Source organism: Petromyzon marinus, chromosome 69, assembly GCF_048934315.1.
Source record: "Petromyzon marinus isolate PM22_M1 ecotype Great Lakes invasive population chromosome 69, UKy_Petmar_22M1.pri1.0, whole genome shotgun sequence".
Classification (NCBI taxonomy): Eukaryota; Metazoa; Chordata; class Hyperoartia; order Petromyzontiformes; family Petromyzontidae; genus Petromyzon; species Petromyzon marinus.
The window spans coordinates 1,774,509-1,787,942 of record NC_133735.1 but is presented as its reverse complement, the minus strand read 5'-3'; the positions used below and the strand labels follow the sequence as shown (position 1 = coordinate 1,787,942).

The 13,434-nt window shown below is 51.7% G+C and overlaps 1 protein-coding gene across 1 annotated transcript in view; it reads left to right on the top strand.

Moving 5' to 3' along the window:
- Nucleotides 1–13,434, top strand: part of LOC116937560 (guanine nucleotide-binding protein G(s) subunit alpha) — a 70,715-nt gene that overhangs the window by 30,342 nt on the left and 26,939 nt on the right. Inside the window, exon 2 of the mRNA XM_076054967.1 lies at nucleotides 456–528. Within this exon, the coding sequence (XP_075911082.1) occupies nucleotides 456–528 (73 nt within the window). The remainder of the gene's footprint in view (nucleotides 1–455; nucleotides 529–13,434) is intronic.

The following is a 13,434-nucleotide window of genomic DNA, read 5'->3' as shown; positions in this document are numbered from 1 at the left end:
ACAACCAATACCGGTGACGATTATCTGACCTGGTCCAGTCTCCCCTAGGTCGACTCGGCCTCAAATGAGTACGTGGTGCGGTGTTGTAAACTTCGCCACTGGGGATACAAAGGTGGCCGTGTCTCCCCAGGTGGCCGTGTCCCCCGAATTTTTTTTTTTTCAGAAGCGACGTGGCCCTCAACAAATGATAGCTCAACGAAGTGGCTTATCGGCGTCGTCATCATCATCATCACCACCACGATGGACATCATTCATTTGCAGCCAAATGCTCCATAAACGCGCGACATTGATTCTAATTGTGGAGGGAAAAACCGGAGGACCCGTAGAAAAATCCACACGACCACGGGGAGAACACGCAAGCCCCAAATCTCGACAGCAGGGTTGGGATCGAACTTACCACCTCTTGTATACCAGGCGAGTGAATTGACATCTTGCCACGTTCTCACCCCCACCAGGTGCAGGCGAGTCGGGCAAGAGCACGATAGTCAAGCAGATGCGCATCCTTCACGTTAACGGCTTCAACGCAGAGTGAGTGGCACCTCCACTACCCTCCTGGTCCACCCCCTAACCTCCTGGTCCACCCCCTAACCTCCTGGTCCACCCTCTAACCTCCTGGTCCACCCCCTAACCTCCTGGTCCACCCCCTAACCTCCTGGTCCACCCTCTACCCTCCTAGTCCACCCTCTAACCTCCTAGTCCACCCTCTAACCTCCTGGTCCACCCTCTAACCCCCTGGTCCACCCCCTAACCTTCTGGTCCACCCTCTGCCCTCCTGGTCCACCCTCTAACCTCCTAGTCTAACCTCCTGGTCCACCCTCTAACCTCCTGGTCCACCCCCTAACCTCCTGGTCCACCCTCTACCCTCCTGGTCCACCCCCTAACCTCCTGGTCCACCCTCTACTCTCCTGGTCCACCCCCTAACCTCCTGGTCCACCCTCTACCCTCCTGGTCCACCCCCTAACCTCCTGGTCCACCCTCTAACCTCCTGGTCCACCCTCTACCCTCCTGGTCCACCCTCCTGGTCCACCCTTGAACCTCCTGGTCCACCCTCTACCCTCCTGGTCCACCCTTGAACCTCCTGGTCCACCCTCTACCCTCCTGGTCTACCCTCTAACCTCCTGGTCCACCCTCTACCCTCCTGGTCCACCCTCTACCCTCCTGGTCCACCCTCTACCCTCCTGGTCCACCCTCTACCCTCCTGGTCCACCCTTGAACCTCCTGGTCCACCCTCTACCCTCCTGGTCCACCCTCTACCCTCCTGGTCCACCCTCTACCCTTCTCCTCCACCCTCTACCCTCCTCCTCCACCCTCCAACCTCCTCCACTCTGCTCCAACCCTCCTCTATCCTCCACCCTCAACCCTCTGTCACTGCAGCGGCACTGCCACCACCCCTACCACCACCAAAACCACCCTCACCTCCACTACCACCACCACCACCACTATCGTCACCACTGCCACCAACACCACTACCGCCGCCACCACCAAGACTTATCACCAGCACCGCCGCTATCACCACCACTGTTACTACCGAACATCACCACCACTGCTGCCACCACCACCAACACCACCACCACCACGGTATTAGCTTTAGAGGAGTGACACGGTGGGCGGGACTGACTGCCGGTGTTAGAGCGAGTGGCCGGAGTGAATCGGCGAGTGAAGTTCACTGTGACTGCTCCGACAACTACTCACCACCGCAAGTAGTAGCCGCTTTGGAAGAGCTTGTGGTCTTGCTCCGATTTGAGTCTGGGTCATGGGCTAGGTGTTGACACCTTTATTCAAGGCATCGTGTTTGCAATAACTACAACACAAGCAGTCAAAATGCAAACAAAAGAGACAACTCTGATAATAATATTGGCACTGTCCTTGAATTTGATTGGTCCACACCCGAGACGGCTTTTCTTAGAGCCTAGTCTCCACTGGTGTTGGACCAGTTAAAAGGGTAAAACCTATTACTATATCTTGTTACTGGCAAAGGAGGTCTCATAATGTAAAGGCTCACCCCGAGCCCTCAATACTCTGATGGTGCGCTGTTTTTGAGTTGTACGCCTTTTGGCGTCTTCTGGTCCAACACCAGTGGAGACTAAGGGCTCTAAGAAAAGCTGTCTCGGGTGTGGACTAATCAAATTCAAGAACAGTGCCAATATTATTATCAGAGTTGTCTCTTTTGTTCGCATTTTGACTGCTTGTGTTGTGGTTATTGCAAACACGATGCCTTGAATGAAGGCGTCAGTTTTTTGTGCCAGTTAAAAGGGTAAAAACCTATTACTATATCTTGTTACTGGCAAAGGAGGTCTCATAATGTAGGTGTTGGTTCTCTGTCAAGTCAGTTTTGTGCTCTTGCTTGCATTCGTGGTGGCGCCTTCCTGCCCACAGATCTGCAACTCAAAGGGCCGTCAACACGGTCATGCTCGTCAACATGAATTAGAACGTTATAAACAACAATGATGACAAAAACATACCTCTGTTTACGTTCTATCTTTAGGTGTTTAAAATGTGAAAAGTAAGTGCCGTTAGAAGTTGTCATTCCATGCAAGTGTTTCAAGATGTGTTGTTGAAGTGTTACTTGAATGCACCGTACGTAGCCAACCGTGTGATGAGTCCATGGGTCTCTGTGTGGTGAGTCTGGGTCTCTGTGTGGTGAGTATATGGGTTTCTGTGTAATGAGTCTATGGGTCTCTGTGTGGTGAGTCTGTGGGTCTCTGTGTGATGAGTCTATGGGTCTCTGTGTGGTGAGTCTATGGGTCTCTGTGTGGTGAGTATATGGGTTTCTGTGTGGTGAGTATATGGGTCTCTGTGTGGTGAGTCTATGGGTCTCTATGTGAGTCTATGGGTCTCTGTGTGGTGAGTCTGTTGGTCTCTGTGTGATGAGTCTATGGGTCTCTGTGTGGCGAGTCTGTTGGTCTCTGTGTGATGAGTCTATGGGTCTCTGTGTGGTGAGTCTGTGGGTCTCTGTGTGGTGAGTCTGTTGGTCTCTGTGTGGTGAGTCTATGGGTGTCTGTTGTGAGTCTATGGGTCTCTGTGTGGTGAGTCCATGGGTCTGTATGTGGTGAGTCTATGGGTCTCTGTGTGGTGAGTCTATGTGTCTCTGTGTGGTGAGTCTGTTGGTCTCTGTGTGATGAGTCTATGGGTGTCTGTTTGATCAGTCTATGGGTCTCTGTGTGGGTCTATGCAGGGGAAGGACGACAGACTAAACACAAACGGCAGTTCTTAAGAAATGAGGTCTCGATCTAGACGCTCGTAAAAAGTGCTCGGCTCCCTTTGGCTTCATAATATCGGACGGAAGAGCTTTCCAGACGGCCGCAGAGGCGCGTTTGAAAGCGCGAGCGATGCGGTGACCCCCCCCCACCCTCTTTGTGATGATGGAGTCGAGTGGCAAGGTTGTTCCCACAGGGGTTTGGTGCTGTGAATGAGATGGATCTGTGTCTGGCCAACCCGCGTGGTTTGCGCGTAACTTCTCCACTCTTTGGTTCTATTCGGTAAAGTCCACGTGGGTAAAAAAAAAAAACGGCAAAAATCGCGACGTTTCGGCCACAACACAAGTGGCCTTCTTCAATGAACGCTGCCAAGATTCTTAGCAGCGTTCGTCCGAAGCGCTGTCGTCCCGACAGTTCTGTTCCCTTCGCCTGAAGAAGGCCGCTTGTGCTGTGGCCGAAACGTCGTGATTTTTGCCGTTTTAATTTTTTTTTTTACCCACGTGGACTTTACCGAATAGAACCAAAGAGTATGGATCCTTGCAGTCACGGACGCTTCAAATCTAGAACTGTAACTCCTTCAGAGGAGGTGCAGAGGAGGTCGTGGATTCGACCCCGTCCCTGTGACGCCCAGCTCTACATTTTGGAGTTTGCCCGTTTCTCGCCGTGTGTTCGCGTGGATTTTCCCTCCGGGTTCCACCGTTTTTTTTTCTTTCCCCGCACGCATTTTAGAATCGACGTCACGCCGTTCGTGGAGTGTCCAGCCACTGCTGCTGCTGCTGTGCGTTTCCACGTGGTGGTGGTGATGATGGTGATGATGATGATGATGAGCCATCGTTTGCTGTAGCCAGGTCGCTCCTGAAAAGAGAATTGCAGTAAAAAGGAAACCGTCGGACTTGCGAAGCACCATTCGTTCCCCGAAACGTCTTTTGTAATCCAAAGCACTCGCACATCAAAGCACTCGCACGTCAGTTGCGATCACGTGACGCTCGGCAGTGCAAAGCGTGCAGCCACCACTAGCTCGTACTGTGCTAAGACCCCCGATCGTTCGTCAAATTGGTGTTTACTCTTTGGTTCTATTGGGTAAAGTCACGTAGGTAAAAAATAAAATAACAAAATTCTCACGACGTTTCGGCCACAACACAAGCGGCCTTCATCAGGTGAAGGGACCGGACTGTCTGGAGGACAGCGCGACGAGACTGTCTGGAGGACAACTCCAGCGCTGTCCTCCAGACAGTCTGGTCCCTTCACCTGATGAAGGCCGCTTGTGTTGTGGCCGAAACGTCGTGAGAATTTTATTGTATTTTCACCTACGTGACTTTACCCAATAGAACCAAAGAGTATGGATCCTAGCAGTCACGAAAGCTTTAAATCTAGAATTAAATTGGTGTTTTTTTGAAAACATTTGTGCTCCGTCGCAGACCAAAGTTACTCGCAATCCGCGAGGTTTTACCGTGGGCCTTACCTGGTCACGTCAGAAATATGGTTCAGTAGTTTGGTGGTGGTGGGATCTGCCCTGGTTCTGTGTTTGTGCTGTGGGTTTCGCTTTAAGGTTTTGCACGGCGGGGTCTTGTTGTGCCTTTGTTTGCACTGCTATTGTGCTTTTTGTTTTGTGTTTGTAACGTACTGACCCTCCCCCCCTCCTCCTCCTACCATGCCCCGACTGGACATCTGTGGAGGAGAAGAGCTTTGTAGCTCATCAGATTACTCCAGTATAAATACATGTCGTGTGTGTGTGTGTGTCTAGGTTGTGCTGGCTGTAGTGAGGCTGTGCTGGCTGTGTAGTGAGGCTGTGTGTGTGTAGGCTGTGTATGTGTGTCTAGGCTGTGTAGTGAGGCTGTGCGTGTGTGTGCAACTAAGAGATGGGGCCTTACCATCAGCCCCACCAAAACTAAGCACCTGCCTGGGTATTTTGTACCATCGGACACTCCACCCCCACAACTCCCAATTGGTGATGGGGCAGTTGTGGAGAGAGTGGAGAGTTTCCCATACCTGGGCAGTGTGCTTATGACTGGCTCCAGTTTAACAGCAGAGGTCTCACTCCGAATCAGTCGAGCGGCAATATCTTTTCATCGGTTGCGTAACGCTGTGTGGAAGCTACCTGGTCTGTCGCTCCGCACTAAGCTTCAGGTCTTCTCGGCCACGGTCATTCCCTCACTTCTCTACGCTTGCGAAACGTGGACCCCCCTAATGGAACATCTTCGCCGGTTAGAAACATTTAGGCTGGCCTGCCTACAATCCATCCTGGGTTTAACCAGACTGGATTGTGTGAGGAGCTCACAAATCCTTGAAAGATCTGGGCAAGGTCCCATCGGTGAGCTCCTCCGGCGGGCAAGGCTGCGATGGCTGGGTCATGTAGCCCGCATACCCAGCCACCGCATGCCAAAACAGCTTTTGTTCGGCCGGATTGAGGGGGCTAAGCGGGCGCGGCACGGGCTAGAGAAGAGATGGAGTGATGTGGTACAGGAGGACGTGGAGCTGAGTGGACTTGCCAATGACCGGTACCAGCGGTGTCAAGATCGGCCTCTGTGGAGGAGGCTCGTGAAGGATGCTACTGGGCAGTTGGAGGTAGTCGCCCTCCAACAACAACGGAGCGCGGAGGAGCGACGCTCAGAACAACGAGCGGAGCGCCGGGTGGCTAAAGCACAGCAGGTTGGCACAGTAGGGGGCACAGGTGGTGCATCAGCCAGTCATCTCAGTCAGTCGACCCGTGGCACCTGGGTCTGCCCCGTGACCTCCTGCCAGCGGGCGTTCGACACTTCACGTGGCCTCAGGGTGCACATAGCCTGGCACAAGCGTCGTGGTGACATCACCGCCACTTAGTGGCGAATGGCGGTTGTTGTTGTTGCTGTCTGTAGTGAGGCTGTGTGTGTGTGTGCTGGCTGTAGTGAGACTGTGTGTGTGTCTAGGTTGTGCTGGCTGTAGTGAGGCTGTGCTGGCTGTGCAGTGAGGCTGTGTGTGTGTGTGCTGGCTGTAGTGAGGCTGTGTGTGTGCTGGCTGTGTAGTGAGGCTGTGTGTGTGTGTGTCTAGGCTGTGTGTGTGTGTCTAGGTTGTGCTGGCTGTAGTGAGGCTGTGTGTGTGTCTAGGTTGTGCTGGCTGTAGTGAGGCTGTGTGTGTGTGTGCTGGCTGTAGTGAGGCTGTGTGTGTGTGTGCTGGCTGTAGTGAGGCTGTGTGTGTGCTGGCTGTGTAGTGAGGCTGTGTGTGTGTGTAGGCTGTGTGTGCTGGCTGTGTAGTGAGGCTGTGTGTGTGCTGGCTGTAGTGAGGCTGTGTGTGTGTGTGTCTAGGCTGTATGTGTGTGTCTAGGCTGTGTAGTGAGGCTGTGTGTGTGCTGGCTGTAGTGAGGCTGTGTGTGTGCTGGCTGTGTAGTGAGGCTGTGTGTGTGTGTCTAGGCTGTGTGTGTGTGTCTAGGTTGTGCTGGCTGTAGTGAGGCTGTGTGTGTGTCTAGGTTGTGCTGGCTGTAGTGAGGCTGTGTGTGTGTGTGCTGGCTGTAGTGAGGCTGTGTGTGTGCTGGCTGTGTAGTGAGGCTGTGTGTGTGTCTAGGCTGTGTGTGTGCTGGCTGTGTAGTGAGGCTGTTTGTGTGTGTGTGTCTAGGCTGTATGTGTGTGTCTAGGCTGTGTAGTGAGGCTGTGTGTGTGCTGGCTGTAGTGAGGCTGTGCTGGCTTTAGTGGGGCTGTGTGTGTGCTGGCTGTGTAGTGAGGCTGTGTGTGTAGGCTGTGTGTGTGCTGTCTGTAGTGAGGCTGTGTGTGTGCTGTCTGTAGTGAGGCTGTGTGTGTCGAGGCTGTGTGTGTGCTGGCTGTAGTGAGGCTGTTGTAAGTGTGTGTGTGCTGTCTGTAGTGAGGCTGTTGTAAGTGTGTGTGCTGTCTGTAGTGAGGCTGTTGTGTGTGCTGTCTGTAGTGAGGCTGATGTGTGTGTGTGCTGTCTGTAGTGAGGCTGTTGTGTGTGTGTTGTCTGTAGTGAGGCTGTTGTGTGTGTGTGTGCTGTCTGTAGTGAGGGTGTGTGTGTGTGTGCTGTAGTGAGGCTGTGTGTGTGTGTGTGTGTGCTGTCTGTAGTGAGGCTGTTGTGTAAGTGTGTGTGCTGTAGTGAGGCTGTTGTAAGTGTGTAGGCAGTGTGTGTGCTGGCTGTAGTGAGGCTGTGTGTGTGTGTGCTGTGTGTGTGTAGGCTGTGTGTGTGCAGGCTGTAGTGAGGCTGTTGTGTAAGTGTGTAGGCTGTGTGTGTGCTGTAGTGAGGCTGTTGTAAGTGTGTAGGCTGTAGTGAGGCTGTTGTGTAAGTGTGTGTGCTGTAGTGAGGCTGTTGTGTAAGTGTGTGTGCTGTAGTGAGGCTGTTGTGTAAGTGTGTGTGCTGTAGTGAGGCTGTTGTGTAAGTGTGTGTGCTGTAGTGAGGCTGTGTGTGCTGTAGCGAGGCTGTTGTGTAAGTATGTGTAGGCTGTGTGTGTGCTGTAGTGAGGCTGTTGTGTAAGTGTGTGTGCTGTAGTGAGGCTGTTGTGTAAGTGTGTGTGCTGTAGTGAGGCTGTTGTGTAAGTGTGTGTAGGCTGTGTGTCTGCTGTAGTGAGGCTGTTGTGTAAGTGTGTGTGCTGTAGTGAGGCTGTTGTGTAAGTGTGTGTAGGCTGTGTGTGTGCTGTAGTGAGGCTGTTGTGTAAGTGCGTGTAGGCTGTGTGTGTGCTGTAGTGAGGCTGTTGTGTAAGTGTGTGTAGACTGTGTGTGTGCTGTAGTGAGGCTGTTGTAAGTGTGTGTAGGCTCTGTGTGTGCTGTAGTGAGGCTGTTGTAAGTGTGTGTAGGCTGTGTGTGTGCTGTAGTGAGGCTGTGTGTGTGTGCTGTAGTGAGGCTGTTGTGTAAGTGTGTGTAGGCTGTGTGTGTGCTGTAGTGAGGCTGTTGTGTAAGTGTGTGTGCTGTGTGTGTGCTGTAGTGAGGATGTTGTGTAAGTGTGTGTAGGCTGTGTGTGCTGTAGTGAGGCTGTTGTGTAAGTGTGTGTAGGCTGTGTGTGTGCTGTAGTGAGGCTGTTGTGTAAGTGTGTGTGCTGTAGTGAGGCTGTTGTGTAAGTGTGTGTTGGCTGTGTGTGTGCTGTAGTGAGGCTGTTGTGTAAGTGTGTGTAGGCTGTGTGTGTGCTGTAGTGAGGCTGTTGTCTAAGTGTGTGTAGGCTGTGTGTGCTGTAGTGAGGCTGTTGTGTAAGTGTGTGTGCTGTAGTGAGGCTGTTGTGTAAGTGTGTGTAGGCTGTGTGTGTGCTGTAGTGAGGCTGTTGTGTAAGTGTGTGTAGGCTGTGTGTGTGCTGTAGTGAGGCTGTTGTGTAAGTGTGTGTAGGCTGTGTGTGTGCTGTAGTGAGGCTGTTGTGTAAGTGTGTGTAGGCTGTGTGTGTGTAGGCTGTGTGTGCTGTAGTGAGGCTGTGTGTGTGTGTAGGCTGTGTGTGTGCTGTAGTGAGGCTGTTGTGTAAGTGTGTGTAGGCTGTGTGTCTGCTGTAGTGAGGCTGTTGTGTAAGTGTGTGTGCTGTAGTGAGGCTGTTGTGTAAGTGTGTGTAGGCTGTGTGTGTGCTGTAGTGAGGCTGTTGTGTAAGTGTGTGTGCTGTAGTGAGGCTGTTGTGTAAGTGTGTGTGCTGTAGTGAGGCTGTTGTGTAAGTGTGTGTGCTGTAGTGAGGCTGTTGTGTAAGTGTGTGTAGGCTGTGTGTGTGCTGCAGTGAGGCTGTTGTGTAAGTGTGTGTGCTGTAGTGAGGCTGTTGTGTAAGTGTGTGTAGGCTGTGTGTGTGCTGTAGTGAGGCTGTTGTGTAAGTGTGTGTGCTGCAGTGAGGCTGTTGTGTAAGTGTGTGTGCTGTAGTGAGGCTGTTGTGTAAGTGTGTGTGCTGTAGTGAGGCTGTTGTGTAAGTGTGTAGGCTGTGTGTGTGCTGTAGTGAGGCTGTTGTGTAAGTGTGTGTAGGCCGTGTATGTGCTGCAGTGAGGCTGTTGTGTAAGTGTGTGTGCTGTAGTGAGGCTGTTGTGTAAGTGTGTGTGCTGTAGTGAGGCTGTTGTGTACGTGTGTAGGCTGTGTGTGTGCTGTAGTGAGGCTGTTGTGTAAGTGTGTGTGCTGTAGTGAGGCTGTTGTGTAAGTGTGTAGGCTGTGTGTGTGCTGTAGTGAGGCTGTTGTGTAAGTGTGTGTAGGCTGTGTGTGTGCTGTAGTGAGGCTGTTGTGTAAGTGTGTGTGCTGTAGTGAGGCTGTTGTGTAAGTGTGTGTAGGCTGTGTGTGTGCTGTAGTGAGGCTGTTGTGTAAGTGTGTGTGCTGTAGTGAGGCTGTTGTGTAAGTGTGTGTAGGCTGTGTGTGTGCTGTAGTGAGGCTGTTGTGTAAGTGTGTGTGCTGTAGTGAGGCTGTTGTGTAAGTGTGTGTAGGCTGTGTGTGTGCTGTAGTGAGGCTGTGTGTGTAGGCTGTGTGTGTGCTGTAGTGAGGCTGTTGTGTAAGTGTGTGTGCTGCAGTGAGGCTGTTGTGTAAGTGTGTGTGCTGTAGTGAGGCTGTTGTGTAAGTGTGTGTGCTGTAGTGAGGCTGTTGTGTAAGTGTGTGTGCTGTCTGTAGTGAGGCTGATGTGTGTGCTGTCTGTAGTGAGGCTGATGTGTGTGTGTGCTGTCTGTAGTGAGGCTGTTGTGTGTGTGTTGTCTGTAGTGAGGCTGTTGTGTGTGTGTGTGCTGTCTGTAGTGAGGGTGTGTGTGTGTGTGCTGTAGTGAGGCTGTGTGTGTGTGTGTGCTCTCTGTAGTGAGGCTGTTGTGTAAGTGTGTGTGCTGTAGTGAGGCTGTTGTAAGTGTGTAGGCAGTGTGTGTGCTGGCTGTAGTGAGGCTGTGTGTGTGTGTGCTGTGTGTGTGTAGGCTGTGTGTGTGCAGGCTGTAGTGAGGCTGTTGTGTAAGTGTGTAGGCTGTGTGTGTGCTGTAGTGAGGCTGTTGTAAGTGTGTAGGCTGTAGTGAGGCTGTTGTGTAAGTGTGTGTGCTGTAGTGAGGCTGTTGTGTAAGTGTGTGCTGTAGTGAGGCTGTTGTGTAAGTGTGTGTGCTGTAGTGAGGCTGTTGTGTAAGTGTGTGTGCTGTAGTGAGGCTGTGTGTGCTGTAGCGAGGCTGTTGTGTAAGTATGTGTAGGCTGTGTGTGTGCTGTAGTGAGGCTGTTGTGTAAGTGTGTGTGCTGTAGTGAGGCTGTTGTGTAAGTGTGTGTGCTGTAGTGAGGCTGTTGTGTAAGTGTGTGTAGGCTGTGTGTCTGCTGTAGTGAGGCTGTTGTGTAAGTGTGTGTGCTGTAGTGAGGCTGTTGTGTAAGTGTGTGTAGGCTGTGTGTGTGCTGTAGTGAGGCTGTTGTGTAAGTGCGTGTAGGCTGTGTGTGTGCTGTAGTGAGGCTGTTGTGTAAGTGTGTGTAGACTGTGTGTGTGCTGTAGTGAGGCTGTTGTAAGTGTGTGTAGGCTCTGTGTGTGCTGTAGTGAGGCTGTTGTAAGTGTGTGTAGGCTGTGTGTGTGCTGTAGTGAGGCTGTGTGTGTGTGCTGTAGTGAGGCTGTTGTGTAAGTGTGTGTAGGCTGTGTGTGTGCTGTAGTGAGGCTGTTGTGTAAGTGTGTGTGCTGTGTGTGTGCTGTAGTGAGGATGTTGTGTAAGTGTGTGTAGGCTGTGTGTGCTGTAGTGAGGCTGTTGTGTAAGTGTGTGTAGGCTGTGTGTGTGCTGTAGTGAGGCTGTTGTGTAAGTGTGTGTGCTGTAGTGAGGCTGTTGTGTAAGTGTGTGTGCTGTAGTGAGGCTGTTGTGTAAGTGTGTGTGCTGTAGTGAGGCTGTTGTGTAAGTGTGTGTAGGCTGTGTGTGTGCTGCAGTGAGGCTGTTGTGTAAGTGTGTGTGCTGTAGTGAGGCTGTTGTGTAAGTGTGTGTAGGCTGTGTGTGTGCTGTAGTGAGGCTGTTGTGTAAGTGTGTGTGCTGCAGTGAGGCTGTTGTGTAAGTGTGTGTGCTGTAGTGAGGCTGTTGTGTAAGTGTGTGTGCTGTAGTGAGGCTGTTGTGTAAGTGTGTAGGCTGTGTGTGTGCTGTAGTGAGGCTGTTGTGTAAGTGTGTGTAGGCCGTGTATGTGCTGCAGTGAGGCTGTTGTGTAAGTGTGTGTGCTGTAGTGAGGCTGTTGTGTAAGTGTGTGTGCTGTAGTGAGGCTGTTGTGTACGTGTGTAGGCTGTGTGTGTGCTGTAGTGAGGCTGTTGTGTAAGTGTGTGTGCTGTAGTGAGGCTGTTGTGTAAGTGTGTAGGCTGTGTGTGTGCTGTAGTGAGGCTGTTGTGTAAGTGTGTGTAGGCTGTGTGTGTGCTGTAGTGAGGCTGTTGTGTAAGTGTGTGTGCTGTAGTGAGGCTGTTGTGTAAGTGTGTGTAGGCTGTGTGTGTGCTGTAGTGAGGCTGTTGTGTAAGTGTGTGTGCTGTAGTGAGGCTGTTGTGTAAGTGTGTGTAGGCTGTGTGTGTGCTGTAGTGAGGCTGTTGTGTAAGTGTGTGTGTTGTAGTGAGGCTGTTGTGTAAGTGTGTGTAGGCTGTGTGTGTGCTGTAGTGAGGCTGTGTGTGTAGGCTGTGTGTGTGCTGTAGTGAGGCTGTTGTGTAAGTGTGTGTGCTGCAGTGAGGCTGTTGTGTAAGTGTGTGTGCTGTAGTGAGGCTGTTGTGTAAGTGTGTGTGCTGTAGTGAGGCTGTTGTGTAAGTGTGTGTGCTGTCTGTAGTGAGGCTGATGTGTGTGCTGTCTGTAGTGAGGCTGATGTGTGTGTGTGCTGTCTGTAGTGAGGCTGTTGTGTGTGTGTTGTCTGTAGTGAGGCTGTTGTGTGTGTGTGTGCTGTCTGTAGTGAGGGTGTGTGTGTGTGTGCTGTAGTGAGGCTGTGTGTGTGTGTGTGCTCTCTGTAGTGAGGCTGTTGTGTAAGTGTGTGTGCTGTAGTGAGGCTGTTGTAAGTGTGTAGGCAGTGTGTGTGCTGGCTGTAGTGAGGCTGTGTGTGTGTGTGCTGTGTGTGTGCAGGCTGTAGTGAGGCTGTTGTGTAAGTGTGTAGGCTGTGTGTGTGCTGTAGTGAGGCTGTTGTAAGTGTGTAGGCTGTAGTGAGGCTGTTGTGTAAGTGTGTGTGCTGTAGTGAGGCTGTTGTGTAAGTGTGTGTGCTGTAGTGAGGCTGTTGTGTAAGTGTGTGTGCTGTAGTGAGGCTGTTGTGTAAGTGTGTGTGCTGTAGTGAGGCTGTGTGTGCTGTAGCGAGGCTGTTGTGTAAGTATGTGTAGGCTGTGTGTGTGCTGTAGTGAGGCTGTTGTGTAAGTGTGTGTGCTGTAGTGAGGCTGTTGTGTAAGTGTGTGTGCTGTAGTGAGGCTGTTGTGTAAGTGTGTGTAGGCTGTGTGTCTGCTGTAGTGAGGCTGTTGTGTAAGTGTGTGTGCTGTAGTGAGGCTGTTGTGTAAGTGTGTGTAGGCTGTGTGTGTGCTGTAGTGAGGCTGTTGTGTAAGTGCGTGTAGGCTGTGTGTGTGCTGTAGTGAGGCTGTTGTGTAAGTGTGTGTAGACTGTGTGTGTGCTGTAGTGAGGCTGTTGTAAGTGTGTGTAGGCTCTGTGTGTGCTGTAGTGAGGCTGTTGTAAGTGTGTGTAGGCTGTGTGTGTGCTGTAGTGAGGCTGTGTGTGTGTGCTGTAGTGAGGCTGTTGTGTAAGTGTGTGTAGGCTGTGTGTGTGCTGTAGTGAGGCTGTTGTGTAAGTGTGTGTGCTGTGTGTGTGCTGTAGTGAGGATGTTGTGTAAGTGTGTGTAGGCTGTGTGTGCTGTAGTGAGGCTGTTGTGTAAGTGTGTGTAGGCTGTGTGTGTGCTGTAGTGAGGCTGTTGTGTAAGTGTGTGTGCTGTAGTGAGGCTGTTGTGTAAGTGTGTGTTGGCTGTGTGTGTGCTGTAGTGAGGCTGTTGTGTAAGTGTGTGTAGGCTGTGTGTGTGCTGTAGTGAGGCTGTTGTCTAAGTGTGTGTAGGCTGTGTGTGCTGTAGTGAGGCTGTTGTGTAAGTGTGTGTGCTGTAGTGAGGCTGTTGTGTAAGTGTGTGTAGGCTGTGTGTGTGCTGTAGTGAGGCTGTTGTGTAAGTGTGTGTAGGCTGTGTGTGTGCTGTAGTGAGGCTGTTGTGTAAGTGTGTGTAGGCTGTGTGTGTGCTGTAGTGAGGCTGTTGTGTAAGTGTGTGTAGGCTGTGTGTGTGTAGGCTGTGTGTGCTGTAGTGAGGCTGTGTGTGTGTGTAGACTGTGTGTGTGCTGTAGTGAGGCTGTTGTGTAAGTGTGTGTAGGCAGTGTGTCTGCTGTAGTGAGGCTGTTGTGTAAGTGTGTGTGCTGTAGT